The sequence below is a fragment of the Heliangelus exortis genome, chromosome Z (genome assembly GCF_036169615.1).
Source record: "Heliangelus exortis chromosome Z, bHelExo1.hap1, whole genome shotgun sequence".
Classification (NCBI taxonomy): Eukaryota; Metazoa; Chordata; class Aves; order Apodiformes; family Trochilidae; genus Heliangelus; species Heliangelus exortis.
The window spans coordinates 63,278,336-63,295,605 of record NC_092454.1 but is presented as its reverse complement, the minus strand read 5'-3'; the positions used below and the strand labels follow the sequence as shown (position 1 = coordinate 63,295,605).

The 17,270-nt window shown below is 46.4% G+C and overlaps 2 protein-coding genes across 2 annotated transcripts; both read right to left on the bottom strand.

Annotated features, from left to right (window-relative positions):
- Positions 1-8,987: 8,987 nt before the first annotated feature.
- Positions 8,988-10,796, bottom strand: LOC139789772 (E3 ubiquitin-protein ligase Topors-like). The gene is made up of 3 exons (XM_071730819.1): positions 10,506-10,796; positions 10,386-10,423; positions 8,988-10,166 (listed from the first exon to the last, which is right to left on the bottom strand). Exon 3 carries the CDS (start codon positions 10,077-10,079, stop codon positions 9,045-9,047), a length of 1,035 nt encoding a protein of 344 aa, XP_071586920.1. The 5' UTR covers positions 10,080-10,166; positions 10,386-10,423; positions 10,506-10,796; the 3' UTR covers positions 8,988-9,044.
- Positions 10,797-12,347: 1,551 nt separating this feature from the next.
- On the bottom strand, positions 12,348-14,203 carry LOC139789670 (uncharacterized). Its single transcript, XM_071730655.1, has 2 exons — positions 13,933-14,203; positions 12,348-13,713 (listed from the first exon to the last, which is right to left on the bottom strand). The coding sequence occupies exon 2, from the start codon at positions 13,624-13,626 to the stop codon at positions 12,460-12,462; it is 1,167 nt and encodes a 388-aa protein (XP_071586756.1). The 5' UTR covers positions 13,627-13,713; positions 13,933-14,203; the 3' UTR covers positions 12,348-12,459.
- Positions 14,204-17,270: the final 3,067 nt, after the last annotated feature.

Genomic DNA, 17,270 nt, shown 5'->3' with positions numbered 1-17,270 from the left:
AAGTGCTTCTTTCTTCAGGCTGATTAGGATTTTCTGTGTCACTTGATAGAGAAGATGGAGAAATGGACAGGGGCTTTAAGGACATAAACACAGGCAGTGCATGATGGTTTCATCTCTACAGCTTTCCCCCTTTCTCAGTCATATTTCAGGAAGATACTAGAAAGATACCTGGTTCTCATTCTTAATTCTCCCAATCAAGGTTTGGAAGGGGAGGGCTTGGGACAGCGGTAGTTTTCTGGGAAGAGTGCTCCTCTATTTCCTCTTCAGAGAACAGGGACAAGTGCCTTGTTTACTTTTCCAGCTACTTCAAATACCTGAAATTACTGTGCATAATAAGCAACCATTTTCTGAAAAATCACAGAATGGTAGATTGTTTTGGGTTGGGAAGGACTTTAAAAACTCATCCAGTTCTGCCCCCCTGCAGAGACAGGGACACCTCCTATGACATCAGGTTTCTCAAGACCCCATACAACCTGGTCTTGAGCACTTCCAAGAAGGGGGCTTCTCACCATTCTTACAGTAAAGAATTTCTTCCTAATGTCTAGCCTATCAACCCCCTCCCAGTTGGAAGCCATTTCCCCTTGTCCCATTGCTGCATGCCCTTGTAAAAAGTCCCTCCACAACTTTCTTATAGACCCCCATCAGGTACTGGCACTGTGAGATGTCCCTGGAGGCTTCTCTTCTCCAGGCTGAACATCCCCGATTTTCTGTGCCTGTCCTCATAGCAGAGGTGCTCCAGCCCTCTGATCATCTTCTTGGCACTCCTCTGGATCTGCTTCAATAGATCCATGTCCTTCTTAAACTAACACAAGGTAGATTAATTTTTAAACCGAAAGATATTTTTTAAACTGAAAGAAGGTAGATTTAGGTTAGATATTAGGAAGAAATTCATCACCATGAGGGTAGTAAGATACCAGAATAGGTTGCCTAGGGAGATTGTTGATGCCCCTAAGGACAGTTTGGATGGGGACTTGTGGAACCTGGTCTAGTAGGAGGTGAGCCTGCCCAGCCTGTATTTGTGTTTGGGATTGCTCCAGCCCATGTGCAGGACCTTGCACTTGGCCTTACTGAACATCATAAGGTTGGCATGGGCCCAGTCCTCAAGCCTGTCAAGATGACCCCCATTCCCTCCAACATGACAACCACACCACACACTTGTTATCAGCAAGTTTGCTGAGGGTGCACTGTCCATGTCACCAACAAAGTTATTAAACAGGGCTTGTCCCAGTACTGACCCTTGAGGAACTCCACTCATTGCTGGTCTCCACTTGGACATTGGGTTGTTGACTGCAACTCTTTGAGTGTGACCAGACAGACAATTCCTTATCGACTGAATGATCCAAACACTGAATCCATATCTTTCCAATTTAGAGACCAGGACATCATGCCAGACAGCAAATAAAGTAAACAGTTAAAGTTTAGAAATTTTTTTTCCAAATTCTTGAAGGGTTTGGTACCAACACCTTTTAAACTGATAAAAGTGCTACCTTTTACATAAATACATTCTGAATCACTTTAGAACTAAGAATGGCCAAATTTACAAGAGCTGTTAAGCTGTTACACATTTTTTTAAGTTATGAGCAATTTTGTTTTAAAAGCTTACATAAATATGACAACCAGTAGCCCATATTTACTTATCAACACAATCAACAATTAAATCAATGTTGATTTACACAATCAACAATTTGCTATGGCTGGTAGGTACATCTGGAGACAATCCAGTCCAACTCTGTACTCCAAGCAGGATCACTCAGAACCACTCTCTGCCATCAGGTTTTTATATCCATCAATAAAAAGCTCTTCTTTTCTTCAACCTGAAGAGCCTCTGCTCTCTTTTCTGTCCTTTTATTAGACATTCTTCAGTCGCCTATCTTCTTTGCTGCCCTTCATTAGTGTCACTCTAGTATGTTCATGTCTGTCTCATACTGAGCAGCCCAAATCTGGACTCAGCACTCTAGGTGTGACTCATCAGGGCTGAGCAGAGGAGAAGGATCATTTCCCTTAATCTATTGGCAATGGGTCTTCTAATTTAGCCCAGGAAGCTGCATTAATTACCAGAAAATGATCTCTCTCCTGCCCCAAATGAGGACAGCTGGTCTTCGAGGCAAGGGCACACTGCTGTGTTATGCATAAAAGGATTCTCAGACTCTTTTCTGTCAAGATGTTTTCCAGCCAGTTGCCTCCCACTGTGTTTTTATACCTGGGGTCCTTCCTTTCCAAGGTCATGACTTGGCATTTGCTCTTACTGAATTTGAAGAAGTTCCTGTTGGCCCATTTCTCCAGCCTGTCCAGGTGCCTCTGGAAGTCAGCACACCCATCCAGCCATTCCTCCCAGTTTGCATCATCTGCAAACTTTTTGGTGGTGCTGTCTGTGCTCTCATCATCATCATTAGCAAAAAGGTTTAACAGTTTTGGTCCTAGTATTTACCACTGGGATACACTGTTGGTGATGGTATTAAGACTGGAGAGTGTACGCTACTGGTCACAGCCCTCTGAGATCAGCTATTCAGATCCCTCTTTGCTTTCTGCTTTTTCTTCCTGGAGACGGGAGATATATTTGTTTTCTCTTGGTCCTTAGGAGCCCCGCTGATCACTACAAGATTTCAAAGATGACAAAGAGTTGTCTTGAAATGCACTTGTGGGTGCGTCCTGTCACACCTCATTAGCTTCTGTTTGTCCTGTTTGATTAAGTATTGCCTAATCTGATTTCCTCCAATGAGGATAAGTCCTAATTTCTGCCCTCTTCCTTCCTCTCAGAACCTTGAACTCAACCACCTCCTGGACTGCTTATTCCATGCTCTTTTCCTCTTGCCAGAAATATTGGAGTGGTCTTCTCTTTCACCCCAGCACATTACATCTGAATGGCTTATGATGCCTCCCTAGAAGGAGCTCCATGCATTCCCACTACTCTCTTACTGAGTTCAGATGCACTGTTACATCAGCTGGTTTGGACAGGAACAATTGCTCAGAATCTGGGTCTTGAATCTGTAACTTCTGACTTAACAAAAATAAAAGCACTAAGCAGTTCAAACTAGTGACCAAAGTTGGGCCTTATGTAGCTTTTTGGTTGCACTCTCTCTTTTATTTGTTCATTTGTTTTCATAGCCTTTTTAAATGTTGTAGGACGTAAAGAGATTTGTCTCCTCAGTTTTATGATCCAAGCTGGAAAACAGCACTACACTAAAAACAAGGTTTTGTGCCTTCTATACTTTACTAAAAATGTATATTTATACTTAGTTCTCCTCTGCTTCTCCTTAGAAAGCAGAACAGTAGACTTCAGAGTTTGATGAAGATACATAGCAGACTTGATATGCTTCATTTAAGAATCTGCAGTTACTACTGCAAATCTTATCCTATTTATGAGAATTATGTATTATTGCAGAGTTTTTTTCCAATCTGGAAACTATTTAAAAAGTAATAACTAAATTACATAGGGAAATAGGGAGAAAAGGCAAGAGGAAAGTGATGTTCTCAGGAACATTAGTGCCTACCCAAGTAACTAATTTCTAATCTGTTAGATTTTAATACAGTCATTTTTAAGGCAAGACTTAGGTAAGTATGGGAAATTGCAGAAAAGGCAAAGCATGTTACTTTGATTGTCTAAAATATAGTAAATAGCTTAATTTGTATTTGAAAGCCTTGTGCAGTACACTCAGTAGTGGGTAACATTTGAATACTAGCCATCTTTGCATACCAGCTTTTGAAACCCCAAGAGCTTTTGCCATTTGTTCTGATTAGGTCTGTCTTCAGGAGATAAGTCTCTCAGGTAATGTGAAGCACAGGCACCAAATGAAGTCCGTTTGATGGTCTGAGACTATAAAATGTCTCTTACCCAATTAATTAATGCTGTTCTTTTAAAATTCCTGTACATGTTTCACTTTATATGCCATTCCCTCAGATGTCTGAACCCCAGTGTGCTTATTTCAGGATCTTTTTCTGTGGTTCTGAGTTGCTTCTTATATAAGTAGCTACTTTTTACCGTGAGCTAAATAATGGTCCGGATCCCTTTTCACATCTGTGCGCACAGTGGCACACTCCCACCAGATCATTTCATATGATATCTGCTGTAGGGTTTAAAGATAAACTGACCTTTTTCACTCAGATATATTACATCCACTAGACTGAGGATTATTTAACACCAGAAGCAAGCAGAGGACTGAGAAAAAGGAGGAAGAGCCAATCTCTCACTCTCTGTAATGTTGCCTGCTCTGTCTCTCTTTAATATTATTATTGAAGTTACATGCTCTGAAGATTTCCTTTAACTTCCATACCCTTTTTCCCCCCATTGAACCTGTGTCTGCTAGTGCTGAGTGCAAAACTGATTTCTATATATCTATAAAGTCCCTGCATTATTTAAGCTCTCATCTCTATTATGTAGTTACTTTATTAATACCTTTTTTAAGATCATGACCTTAATTCAAAGTTTAAAGGAACAAAAGCAATGTCTCAGTCAGTGACACATTTTTCATTTTAAGGAGAGATAAACCTCCTGCTCAGCCCAGAATTATGGAAGCTGGAGATGTAGGAAGCATTTATCTGCATGCATACTCTGCAAAATGTGCTCCAAGGCAGCAAATGCCACTTCTGAGCCTACTGCCTTTGTCAGCCATTTTACACATAAGTCACGTTCTTGTGAGTATGGCAGACATCTTGCAGAGAAATAATATCACTTGTGCGTGGGAACAGCAGGAGACATTGCTAAACAGTACCCATTCTTTATTATCACTGCTTTAACAAGCAGGAAAAATACACTGCTTTATTTTTGAGCACTGTGACGGCACTAGGAAATTATACTGCTCTTGCAGGCAGATAAGGATCTTAAAGATTTTACTTTCATTACAGACATATCATAGTGGTGAAGTAGTTGAAAAGATATAAAATTGAAGTACTGTGCCAGCTAAAGAAACGCTGATACTTGTCATTAAGTCGGTGTTTTATGTTGAAATGTCAGTTAAAGTAATTCACAAATAGTTCAGTCTGGACTTAAGCCTTCATTTTCTGACTCACAGACTTCGATTCTCCTTCCCTTTTTTCATCTGCCCTGCTTTCAACTTACTGATGATCTAAATGTACAAAATAAGATGAGATATTGGAATCTTCTAAAAAAACAAACAAACAAACAAACAAACAAAAAAACCCACAGAGGATTCTGTTAAACTTTGTTAATGTAAATATTTTGGCAACTTTCACTACATAATGTGGTTCTTTAGCACCACTGAACTTGTTTGGTTTTTTTTCCTTTCAGCTCCCATAAAGAGCAATTGTGATGCTAAATCCAATATCAAAAATTAAAATGGTGCACAGGGTGCTCCTTTAAAACCCTGGCATTCTGTGGAGCAGAGGGCACAGATGTTGTTCCTTGCTTAACTGAAAAAAAAAACCGAGAGAGATTAAGCATCAGAATAGAAGTGAAATAACCAGTATTGCCAGATACAATTTGCCAGACTTTTGATCAGGAAATATTATCTACGGCCCACCTTGGGCTATATCCTATCCTCATCAGAAGTTTCCAATTATTTCTGTTCCTGCTCACTCCTGTGTATGTCTCCATCTCTATAATACTTCCTGAAATTAATGGCAAGATCTGTTTAGATAGCCTGGTCTTTAATTCCATTTCAACCTCAAAGAGCAAGTCCTGGCAGAGGCAGCTTAACTTAACATTTAATTCACTTTCAACATTTTTTTGTAATCAGTTGAAATTTGCTTCAGTTGATCTTACTGTAACCATCCTTGCCATGCAACAAGTAATCTCTGCACAGGCTTATGTGTTTTTTAGATCTTTACATGATTCCACAGGATAAAAAAAAAATGCCCAGGAATTTTTCGACTACTCCACACTGGCAAATCATTCTAATTATGGCCTTTACTCCCTACTTAGGTACAGAAAGAAAGAAAAATGTTTCTTGTGAAATAGCAGTCATAAAACATTTTACACATTCTAAAACCACAGATTAAAAACATGTAATATATATGAGTAGCACTGAGATGAGGATAGAGTTTATCTGTCTCTGGTTTCTTCTGCCTCCCCTTTACTTGAAATTTCTTATGTTCTGAAGTGTGGCTAGTTGGGGTCACCTTAGAGACTGTAAACAAGAGATATTGATGGCTGTCACAGCACCTACTAAAATGTCTGTGTCTATCTTCAGTGTCTTTTTTCCTGCACTAGCTGTGCATTTCTCAGAAATCTATAGTTTGACAACTGGGCCTATGCCTCCTATAGTGCAAGTTAACATTATCTGGTTCATTATGAGCTTGTAATTGCTACTGGAGGCAGCAGAGGATGATCAAAGTGCAGGATCTGGCCTTGTAATAGCTGCGGTTTGAATGTAGGTTTTCTTTGCAGGCCAGCAAAAAATACAGATAAATACAGCAGGGCTTTTATAAACATCATTGAAAAGATTTAACACTGACATATGCATAGCACTATACAGCTGCTTCTATCTGCAAGCCAGAGTCAGACTTTGGCTACATAGCACATGTCTTACAGGTTTTACGTAGCTGAGTTTCCTCAAAACAATATCTTTATTTCTGGCTGTGATTATCTGATTGAAGGTGCCATAAAATAGACTGGCTGCATATCCAGTATTAGATGTTTGCTTAAACACTTTGTGTTGGAATTGGGGAATGAGTGTCCGTGAGACACTTTGATGAGCTTCTGAATCCCAGAATAGCCCTGAATAAATGTACTCAATTCTAAGGACATTTTTGATACTGTAGAACATGTAGCATTAGACTTGACAGTTTTATGTATGTATTATATTTGAGATACAGTTGCTGTGGGAGGTATAATTTAGAATTTTCCAATCCTTGCAGATTTAAAAATCTCTGTCACAGCACTACACTGATATGTTTATAGTAATATTTCCTTATTTAGATGAGTTGTACTGTGTATCATTTTATAGAGCTCTGTACAAATTAACCTTATTCATATTACCAAAGCATTTCATTTTATGTGGTGGGGAATGAATTTACCATGTTACTACCATACGCATAATTAAATTGTTTAATTAGATGTTTATTAATGTTCTTTAACTCATGTTTGCTGTTGCTATTGCCAAGAGAGAAAGTGTTAAAACATTTAAATTTTGCCACAGGTGTCTCAGAGACTGCAGATGTCTCTCCATCAGTTGCTTAGTGATTAGATGGGAACAAAAGACTGGCCAGCCTGTGGAAGTGGTGGTGCTGACTGATAGCCTGAGCAGTACCAGATCTTCTCTCAGCTGCCAGCAGGGTTGCTTTGGTGGGCTCATGGCTCACCAGCCTGCTTTTCCTGGCACCTGCCGTGGCAGATGCTTGAGAGGTGTCCCAAGCATCCAGGTAGCTGTAAAACTTTGCAGTCTGTCCTTGCATGGATGTCCTCTCACCAGGACTGAGCTGGGAGGAGTCTGGCTGCACAGAGAAACAGGGGTGGAGAAGTCAGCACAGAGAGGAGAAAACACTCAGAGCAAAAACTGCTGTAGAAATTCTCTCTGGCCTTGTTTGACATGGGGCCTAAAGTCATGAGGCCACCTTTCTCTTCTTATTGTCTATTCCTATGATTTTGTTTCCTGAAGGCAAGATGCCAAGTAGTAGGAAGACCTTGGCCCCTTGGTACCCATTTCACCTGTGATATGCATTGATGTTTCCAGGCATGTTGATGCTTTCCCTTGCCTGTTGTCCCTTAATCCCTGCAGCTGAAAGCTGTGATACTTCTTCCAGGACATGTGGCCTGGGTAGAAGCACCTAGCTGTGATCATCCACATAACACTGACCTCTGTCATAGCAGAGAATGAACAATCTGCCTTGTTCTCACCAAAGGAATCAGGGCAAGCTTCATAGTCTGGATATCTCATGGAGAGTTGAAATTTAAGTTAAAAAAATTCTGACATGTCCCAGATTCTGGGAAAAGCTGTGTAAAGTCCAAACTATACACACACATGGCATAAGAAATGAAATGTCTTCCATTTCATTCATGTCTCTTTCTACTCTTCCTTGTTTTCTTAAAGGGGACATTGCATAAGATTCATGAAATATGCACAGTTAAAGCAGCTTATATCTGGGGGCACAGCAGCCTGCTCAATAAATTAATGACAGTCAGACTTTTAGCTGGCAATGTCAAATTCCATTGTCCATGACACCCAGGATGCTCTGGTTTTTACTTTCTAGTAACCCTCACCCACATTGCAGATTATGTTTGCCAGAGGAAATGGAGTTTATTACAAGGGTGATAAACTAAACCAGGACTGACAAAATCTCTGTTTCCTGTTAGAAGTGGCAATAATCCCATGATAATGTGAGTCTTGTAGGCAATGTGGTCATCATTTCCAGATACTTCTGGGCAAGTCAGAAGAAACTAAGAAACTGGATCCCTAAGAGACATGCTGACTTGCTGTGTGTCATACCCTATGGGAGGGAGGAAAGGAAGGAAATGAAGGAAAGAAGGAAGGGAAAGGAGGAAAGGAAGGGAAAGAAGGAGAAGAGAAGAAATAAGAGAAAAAGATGTATCCAGCAGGACAAACACTGGTACAGCAGAATCTTGGAGAGGCTCCTTCTTTGTCTCACTTTGTGGGCTGCAGAGACAAGTGCTGGAGGTGGAAAGGTTGTAGCTGATCCCAACTCCTCTTCTTGTTTGCCAGCAGAGACTGGGGGCGATGTCCAGGTGGATCCCCATCAGACCTGCAGCAAACCCAGCTTTCCCTCCTGCCCAGTGTGCCCTCAGCATCTGCTGTGCTGTGTGTGCATGGCTGCAGAAGGATTTTCTGCAGGATGAGGCAATGTTGATGTGGGCCTGGAGCCCTCAGATGTTGTACAAAATGTTGGAAGTATCCCTGATCCCATCACCCCTATGCAAGGAAAACCTTGTGCTTCCTTATTCAGGAGAACTTACTAACCATGTGAATGACTTTACCCAGGATTAGGAATCAGAAGCTTCCAGAGGCCATGTGTTGGGTCTGCCTGCTGGGAGAGGCCCCAGGAGAAGGGCAAGAAAGCAGCGTGGAGAGACAGTGTCATGGAACTGGTAATTTATTTGTTTTTTCATCCATGAAAGGATGACTGTGCCCCAGCTAGCACCGGCGCCGGGGCTGGGGAGAGTCCTGGGGGCTGGGGGCCCTCCTCTTTGGGGGGCGCCGGGGCCCCCTGGGTGAGCGGTCCCTGCCCTGGCTGGGAGTGGAGGGGCTGTGGCTGCAGCCCTGGGCAGAGGGACCTGGAACGGCCACCCCTGGCTCCTCCTGGGGCTCTTCCTGATCCACAGGGACAGGCACAGATGGGGGGCAGCTGGGACCCCCCCAGACTCTGATGGGCTCTGATGTGCTGGGATGTTCCCCCATGTCGGGGCCTGCCGGGCTGCTGATGGAATCAGGAATGTCCCTCTGGGAGGCCGTGTGGCTGGGGCTGGCTGCAGGGCTGATGGTGGGGCTGGAGCATGGGTTGGGGCTGGTGGTGGTACTGGGGCTGGAGCTGGTGATGAGGCAGGTGTCAGAGCTGCTGGTGGTGCTGGAGCTGTCTGCAGCATTTTGCTGGGCCAGGTACTGGCGGAGATCACGGCCACACAAGTGTGATGCCATTTCAATGAGCGCGTGGACAAATGTCTGTGTGCTGTTTCCCAGCCAGACCTGCAGGTCCTGCAACAACCGCTGCTCATCCAGCCCATAGAGGCACAGGTAGAATATTATAGTTCCCTCCAGCTCAATCTCCTCCCACCATTCACCTTCAAAGATGGTCTCGAGCTCCCCTTGTATCCACACCTGCAGGTACCAGATATTAATTGGGTTCCTCTTGAAAAATTCTGCCCAGACCTCAGGAGGGAAGCCACCTGTCTGAGCCCTGTGCATGGGCTCCTCCGCCCCCTGCTCCTCCTGATGTTGTGCAGCCCATAGCCCTGTAGGATCTGTGATGTCAATGCTAAAATAATCATCGTCCGACCGCTGGGAGAAGATGATGGTTGTTGATTCTGCCCTGCAGAGGGGGCATCTTCGATTTTGCTGTGTCCAGCGCATTGCACAGCCCAGGCAAAACTGGTGCCTGCAGGGTGACAGGGAGGCGATGCCCTCCTGGTTGCTGTAGCAGATGGGGCAGCACCACTGCCTCTCATCGGCCATGCTCCCTGCACGCTGTGGTGGGCTGGCGAGCGCTGAGGACGAGCAGCTGCTCCCTCTGGCAGGTGCCGCAGCGGCGGGTGTTGTGTGCTGCAAGAGGGAGAGAGAGCAGGGTCACTTGGTGTCCCGGGGAGGGGAGGCAGACATGCCCAGGTCCCTGGGGAAGGACACCCTCCCGGCCCCCGTGGTTTCCCCAGCGCTCCCTGCCAGGCAGGGCCAGGCTCGGGCTGTGGGGCCGGCAGCTCCCTGAGCCCCATCCCTGAGCCACCCCAGGGCTGCCCCAGGAGGACGTTTCCCCACACAGCTCACTTCTGCTGCTGCAAGCACACCCCGCAGTGCCCGGCTGCCTGAACCAGGCAGGGCCGGGGAAACGCAAAGGATGGCTCTGGCTCGGGCACCCAGAGCTGCCAACAGCAGCTCCCAAAGCACCAGCACCACCAGCACCAAAAGAAGCCTGGCTCAAGACTCCAGACCTCGCACGGACGCTTGGTCAGAGAGCAGTCAGGAGCCAGACTGAGCCGGGCTCTGCTGCTGCCCCAAGATAAGCAGCCAGGGACGTGAGGTCACAGTCTGTCCCTCGGTGACGTTACCACCTGCCACGTGGTGATGTCACAGTGTCCCATCAGCCCTGGAACTGCTCTCCTGGGCAGCGATGCACCCGGTGTGCCCTTGCACACACATCTAAAGCTGCTCCAGTGTCCCTTGCCGCTCCTTTTTCTCCACGCCTCTTGTCTGCCCAGCATCAGTGTCAGCACTGAGACCTTGGGCGTGTCCTGCCAGAGGCCCCTCTGGTTGATCTGGTCATGGCAGACATCTCCAGGCCCCTCCAGCCAGAGGGTTAATGTGATGAGGCCTTGCACCTCCCTCGGAGGCTGCAATCAAAATCCTACAGGCTGTCTCTTCAGTCCTTTATTGCTGGCCAGCCCAAAAGGGCTCACCTGATTTCTACCGTGTGATGTCCACAGCATCCCTGCAAGAAAAGATGGGCCCACTGACTCATGGCACCGTCCAGCCCAGATTGAAGAGACCTTCAAAGATCAGCTGGTCTAAGCTGTTGTGGGAAAGGGAGCCTACGAGACATTATCTGTCAGCAGGCAGACTTTCATGTCTTTCAGAAAGTGGTGGACAAAGTCCCTTAGCAAGAAGTCCTATAGGGCAAAAGAGTCCAGCAATTTGAAATTAATCTCTATGAAGCTATCACAGATTACAAGAAATGCTTCCACATCCGTTAGTGCCAGAGCAGGTTATGGAGCAGGTAATCTTGAGACATTACTGGGGTCACTTCTGAAAAAGTCAGCCCAGGCCTCAGGAGGGAAGCCACCCACCAGAGGCCTGGGCAGCAGCCCTGCCAACTGTTGCTCTTCCTGGTGTGCAGGACAAGCAGAGGGTCAGGCCTGAGCAGCATGAGTTCATGAAAGACAGCTCCCGCTTGACAAAATTCATTTTCTTCTATGAGAATGGGACTCCCTTAGTGGATGAGGGAAAGGCTGTCGATGTTTTTTACCTGGACCTTAGTAAACCTTTAATACATGTGTGTGTTTGTGAATTCATGTTGAATAATTATAAAGTGTTTGCTAACCCAACTTTTATAAAGTATTTTGCTAACCCAACTTTGAGAGTACTAATCATATATCTGCCTTCAACGTTGTGAAATATGCAAATATATGAATTCCTAACACTGAAATATAACTGTTCTTTTTGTAACTACAAGGATTAGGGGAACAAGAAGCAAGACATCCACAGTTTCTGTACCTTGAAAATGCTACAATGTATATCCTGTTATGCTAATCTAAGCTGATTTTGCTTCTCACCACAGCATTGCAATTTAAGGTGGTTTTACTGCTGACTGCATAGTGTTGCACAGGAAAGACCAAAGGAGCGGATGTGCGGAATCAAAGGGTAACAAGAGGGCAAACTGAGGAAGACTACTGACTTTATCCAACGACCACCAGATGGGTGTCAGAAAGACCCTCAGAGATAAAATGGGCGTGCGCCTTTGAAGGCCCACCTCTTCCAAGAACTAATAAACATAACCCAGCCCATTCCTAGAAAAGTCATGAATATGTATTAGAATAGTCATGACTGTGTATTAAGGTATGTAATCTAAACTAAAAGATTAAACTTTAGAGTGCATGTGAGTGGAGCAGAGACTCCCCATGCACCCAGCACTGTTTTGCTTATTGCAATTTTATTAATAAAATTAAACCATTAACAGAAGAATATTGAGTGTCGGTCATTTATATCAAACCCCACAGTGCATGACACCCAGACTTTTTCTGTTGTCTTTACACTTTTATTTTCTTTAACAGGAAGGGGGAAGCAACAAAAGGAAAGCCTCCTGGCCCTCTTCAGCCCCTGCTTCATAAGATCCTGAGGTGCCTCCCTAGGGCTGCTGGCAGCGCAGCCTCTTGTGGGGCTGAGCAGAGTTTTGGGGGCTGGGGGCTCTCCTCTTTGGGGGGCGCTGGGACCCCCTGGTTGAGTGTTCCTTGCTCTGGCTGCAAGGAGAGGGGCTGCAGCTGCCACCCTGTCCAGAGGGACCTGCCACTGCCACCTCTGGCTCCTCCTGGACCTGCTCCTGCTCTGCAGGGATGGGCACAGATGGGGAGCAGCTGGGACCCCAGCAGAGTGTGGGATCTGAAGTGTTGGGCTCTTCTTCCATGTCGGAGCCTTCTGGGCTGCTGGAGGAGGCCAGGATGGAATGGAGAGTCCCCTTCTTGGTGTCTGTGGGACTGGAGCAGGCTGCAGGGCTGGCAGTGGGGCTGGTGGTGGGGCTGGGGCAGGTTGCAGGGGTCGTGGTAGGGCTGGAGCTGGGAGTGGGGCTGGGGCAGGCTGCAGGGCTGGTGGTGGGGCTGGAACTGGAAGTGGAGCTGGGGCTGGCGGTGGGGCTGGAACTGGTGGAGAGGCAAAGGATGGGGGTGGGGCTGGCTGCAGGGCTGGTGGTGGGGCTGTGGCTGGCTGCAGGATTTTGCTGTGCTAGGTGCCGGAGGAGCCCAGTGGCACACAGGTGTGGTACGATGTTGATGATCTCCTGCACAAATGTCTCTGAAACTGATGGCATCCATTCCTGCAGGTCCCGGAACAACCGCTCCTCATCCAGCCCATGGGAGCACAGTAAGACCACAACGGCGCTCACCATGAAATTCACCATCCAAAAGTGGTCCCCAAAGAACACCTCAAACTTCTCTTGCAGCCAGGGCAGCAGGGGCCTGATGTTACTGGGGTGACTTCTGAAAAAGTCTGCCCAGGCCTCAGGAGGGAAGCCACCCACCAGAGGCCTGGGACCTGGCCCTGCCAACCCTTCCTCTTCCAGGTGTTCTTCAGCACTGTGCTCTGCAGCATCTAGGAGGTTGATTGTCAAATAATCATTGTCTGACCGCTGGGAGAACCTGATGGACGTTGTCTCTGTCCTGCAGAGGGGGCAGGTTTGATTCTGCTGTGTCCAGCGCATAGCACAGCCCAGGCAAAACTGGTGCCTGCAGGGTGACAGGGAGGCGATGCCCTCCTGGTTGCTGTAGCAGATGGGGCAGCACCACTGGCTCTCATTGGCCATGCTCCCTGCACGCTGTGGTGGGCTGGCGAGCGCTGAGGATGAGCAGCTGCTCCCTCTGGCAGGTGCCGCAGCGGCGGGTGTTGTGTGCTGCAAGAGGGAGAGAGAGCAGGGTCACTTGGTGTCCCGGGGAGGGAAGGCAGACATGCCCAGGTCCCTGGGGAAGGACACCCTCCCGGCCCCCGTGGTTTCCCCAGCGCTCCCTGCCAGGCAGGGCCAGGCTCGGGCTGTGGGGCCGGCAGCTCCCTGAGCCCCATCCCTGAGCCACCCCAGGGCTGCCCCAGGAGGCCGTTTCCCCACACAGCTCACCTCTGCTGCTGCAAGCACACCGCGCAGTGCCCGGCTGCCTGAACCAGGCAGGGCCGGGGAAACACAAAGGATGGCTCTGGCTCGGGCACCCAGAGCTGCCAACAGCAGCTCCCAAAGCACCAGCAGCACCAGCACCACAGGAAGCCTCGCTCAAGACTCCAGACCTCGCACGGACGCTTGGTCAGAGAGCAGTCAGGAGCCAGACTGAGCCGGGCTCTGCTGCTGCCCCAAGATAAGCAGCCAGGGACGTGAGGTCACAGTCTGTCCCTTGGTGACGTTACCACTCGCCACGTGGTGATGTCACAGTGTCCCATCAGCCCTGGAACTGCTCTCCTGAGCAGCGATGCACCTGGTGTGCCCTTGCACACACATCTAAAGCTGCTCCAGTGTCCCTTGCCGCTCCTTTTTCTCCACACCTCTTGTCTGCCCAGCATCAGTATCAGCACTGAGACCTTGGGCGTGTCCTGCCAGAGGCCCCTCTGGTTGATCTGGTCATGGCAGACATCTCCAGGCCCCTCCAGCCAGAGGGTTAATGTGATGAGGCCTTGCACCTCCCTCGGAGGCCGCAAGTCAAAATCCTACAGGCTGTCTCTTCAGTCCTTCATTGCTGGCCAGCCCAAAGGGCTCACCTGGTTTCTACTGTGTGATGTCCACAGCATCCCTGCAAGAAAAGATGGGCTCATTGAATCATGGAACCACCCAGCCCTGATTGAAGAGACCTCCAAAGATCAGCTGGTCTAAGCTGCTGTGGGAAAGGGAGCCTACGAGACATTATCTGTCAGCAGGCAGACTTTCATGTCTTTCAGAAAGTGGTGGACAAAGTCCCTTAGCAAGAAGTCCTATAGGGCAAAAGAGTCCAGCAATTTGAAATTAATCTCTATGAAGCTATCACAGATTACAAGAAATGCTTCCACATCCGTTAGTGCCAGAGCAGGTTATGGAGCAGGTAATCTTGAGTGCCATGATGCAGCGTGTGCAGGACAAGCAGAGGATCAGGCCTGAGCAGCATGAGTTCATGGAAGACAGCTCCTGCCTGACAAACTTCATTTTCTTCTATGAGAATGTGACTCCCTTAGTGGATGAGAGAAAGGCTGTCGGTGGTGTTTACCTGGACCTTAGTAAAGCCCCTTCAGCACTGTTTCTTACAGAATGAATTCTCATGGAGAAAGTTGCTGCATATGGCTTAGGCTGGTGCCCTCTTGGCTGGGTAACAAACTGGCTGTCCAGGCCCAAAGAGCTGTGGTAAATGGAGTTAAATCCAGGTGGTGGCTGGTCACAAGTTGTGTTCCCCAGGACTCAGTGTTGAGGCCAGAGGATTCTGTCATTCTCACAAGGCCATAGCTTTGTGTCATTGCCTTGTTTCCTCCAAACGTTCAGAGATGAGCGACTTGTCCAAATCAGCATGCCAGGACCATCTCTTGCTGACAGCCTGGCTCCTGAACCAGCACTTAACTTTCTTCAGGAGAAACTATGAGGCAATACAAGACAAGTTTTAGTCTCTTAGCAGGAACATTCTGATATCTGAGACATCACATTGGCAACAAGCATTGCCACGAGCTACTAGAACATACTCTAACCCTTTCTTAGGAATACTTTCAATATATCTATGAGTGGCTTTATTCTGTCAACATTTTTTTTTTTTTAAAACATGAATTCTTTACTGAGAGAATATTTAGGCATTGGAATGGCCCCACTTAGGGATGAGTTGCCTTCACTGTCCCTGGAAGTATTTAAAAACTATATAGATGAGGCACTTCAGGACATGCTATAGTGGCTGACACACATATTGATATATGCATTTTATTCAGGGACATATTGACAAGTGGGAGAGATAATCTTAGATGTCTTTTCCAACCATGGTGATTCTGTGATTCTGTGATTATATCTTCCCTGCCATTTTCTCTTGTTTTGCATGGGGAAAGTGCACTCCTGCACTTTTAAGATTTCCTTCACCCCTTTGTTCTTTAGGACTGCCTCCCAAGGTACTCTCTCAACCAGTGTCCTGAACAGGCCGAAGTCTGCTCCGCTGAGTGGACTCTCTACTTTACCTACGATTGGTAAGTTCATGGTTGCTAGGCCCAAGATGACCCCCAACCACCATGTCCCCCACCAATCCTTCCTTATCTGTGAACATCAGATCTAGTGAGCCACCTCCTCTGGTAGACTTGCTGAGCAGCTGTGTCAGGAAATCATCTTTCATGGTATATGCCAGCCCTGAGAGTCGTGCCACCATGTTTCTGTGATGGCCAATACATCATAGCTGTCCTGATGCACCGTGGCTTCCAGCTCCTGTTTGTTACCCATGCTGCATGCATTGGTGTAGATGCACTTGAGCTGTCTTTTCGAGGCCTGAGAATGTTTTTTTTTGTGACTACTGTCTTACCAACTGCAAAGAACCAAAGCTGCTTCTAAAGGAAGTGGCAGTCCCTGTACACAGAGAGAAATAACATTTTTCCAAAACACAAAAGCATGAGAGAGGGGAAACAGAAAATGTCAGTGCCAGAGCATTGCAGCAGCCATAGGCTGATGGGTACCCAGAGTGCTGAGGTCTCCCTCCAGAGTGGCAGGGCAGGACCTCATAGCCAGGACTATCCCATCACACTGCCTATCCAGGGAGCATCACAGGTAGGGAATACCATGTACAGCTTCAGACACTAGACATCACTATTCCAGGGTGTCTAGCAGGAGGACAGACACTGTGCAAATCAAGTAGTCCTCCTGGGATGCTGGCATTCTTTTAAAAAAACTTAGGGTTTGTTTTTTTTTAAATGAGTTTTCAATTTTGACTTTTGTTTCAAAGTGATGGCAGGCCTTATGATATATGGTCTAGTACAGTAATTTGAAAATGAAAAGTGATGTTTCCTGTCTGGTCAAATGAAATCTTTCACTTGGCTTGAAATAGGACAAAACATTTTGTCTTCAGTCAACAAAATATTTTGTGTTGACACAAATCAATTTTTTATTTCAGGTTGTTCAGCTAAAATACCCCCAAAATCCATTATTCATAGTGCTATAGTCTTTTTTTTTCTCTGCCTGCAAAACTAGAGAGCTGATGACATTTGAAATAATTTAAATTAAATTATATAACACATTCTGGCATTTATTTATGGCTTCCTTCTATTACTGACCTTGGCCAGACTGGAATAACCAGCTGAAAGCACAGTGTTTACCGTCTCTTGATTTATGCAGACTTCAAATCAAAAGTTTTCTGCTGAGTTGTTGAATAATCAGAATAAAACAGCAAAACTCAAACTCAAATGAATTCAACTTCTGGGATTTGGGGTTTTTTTTTTTGTTTGGTTTTTTTTGGGGTTTTTTGGTTGTTTGGTTTTTTTTGG

Coding starts and splice junctions, on each gene's coding strand:
- LOC139789772 (XM_071730819.1), bottom strand. CDS start 10,079: ATGGCCGATGAGAGGCAGTGGTGCTGCCCCATCTGCTACAGCAACCAG.
- LOC139789670 (XM_071730655.1), bottom strand. CDS start 13,626: ATGGCCAATGAGAGCCAGTGGTGCTGCCCCATCTGCTACAGCAACCAG.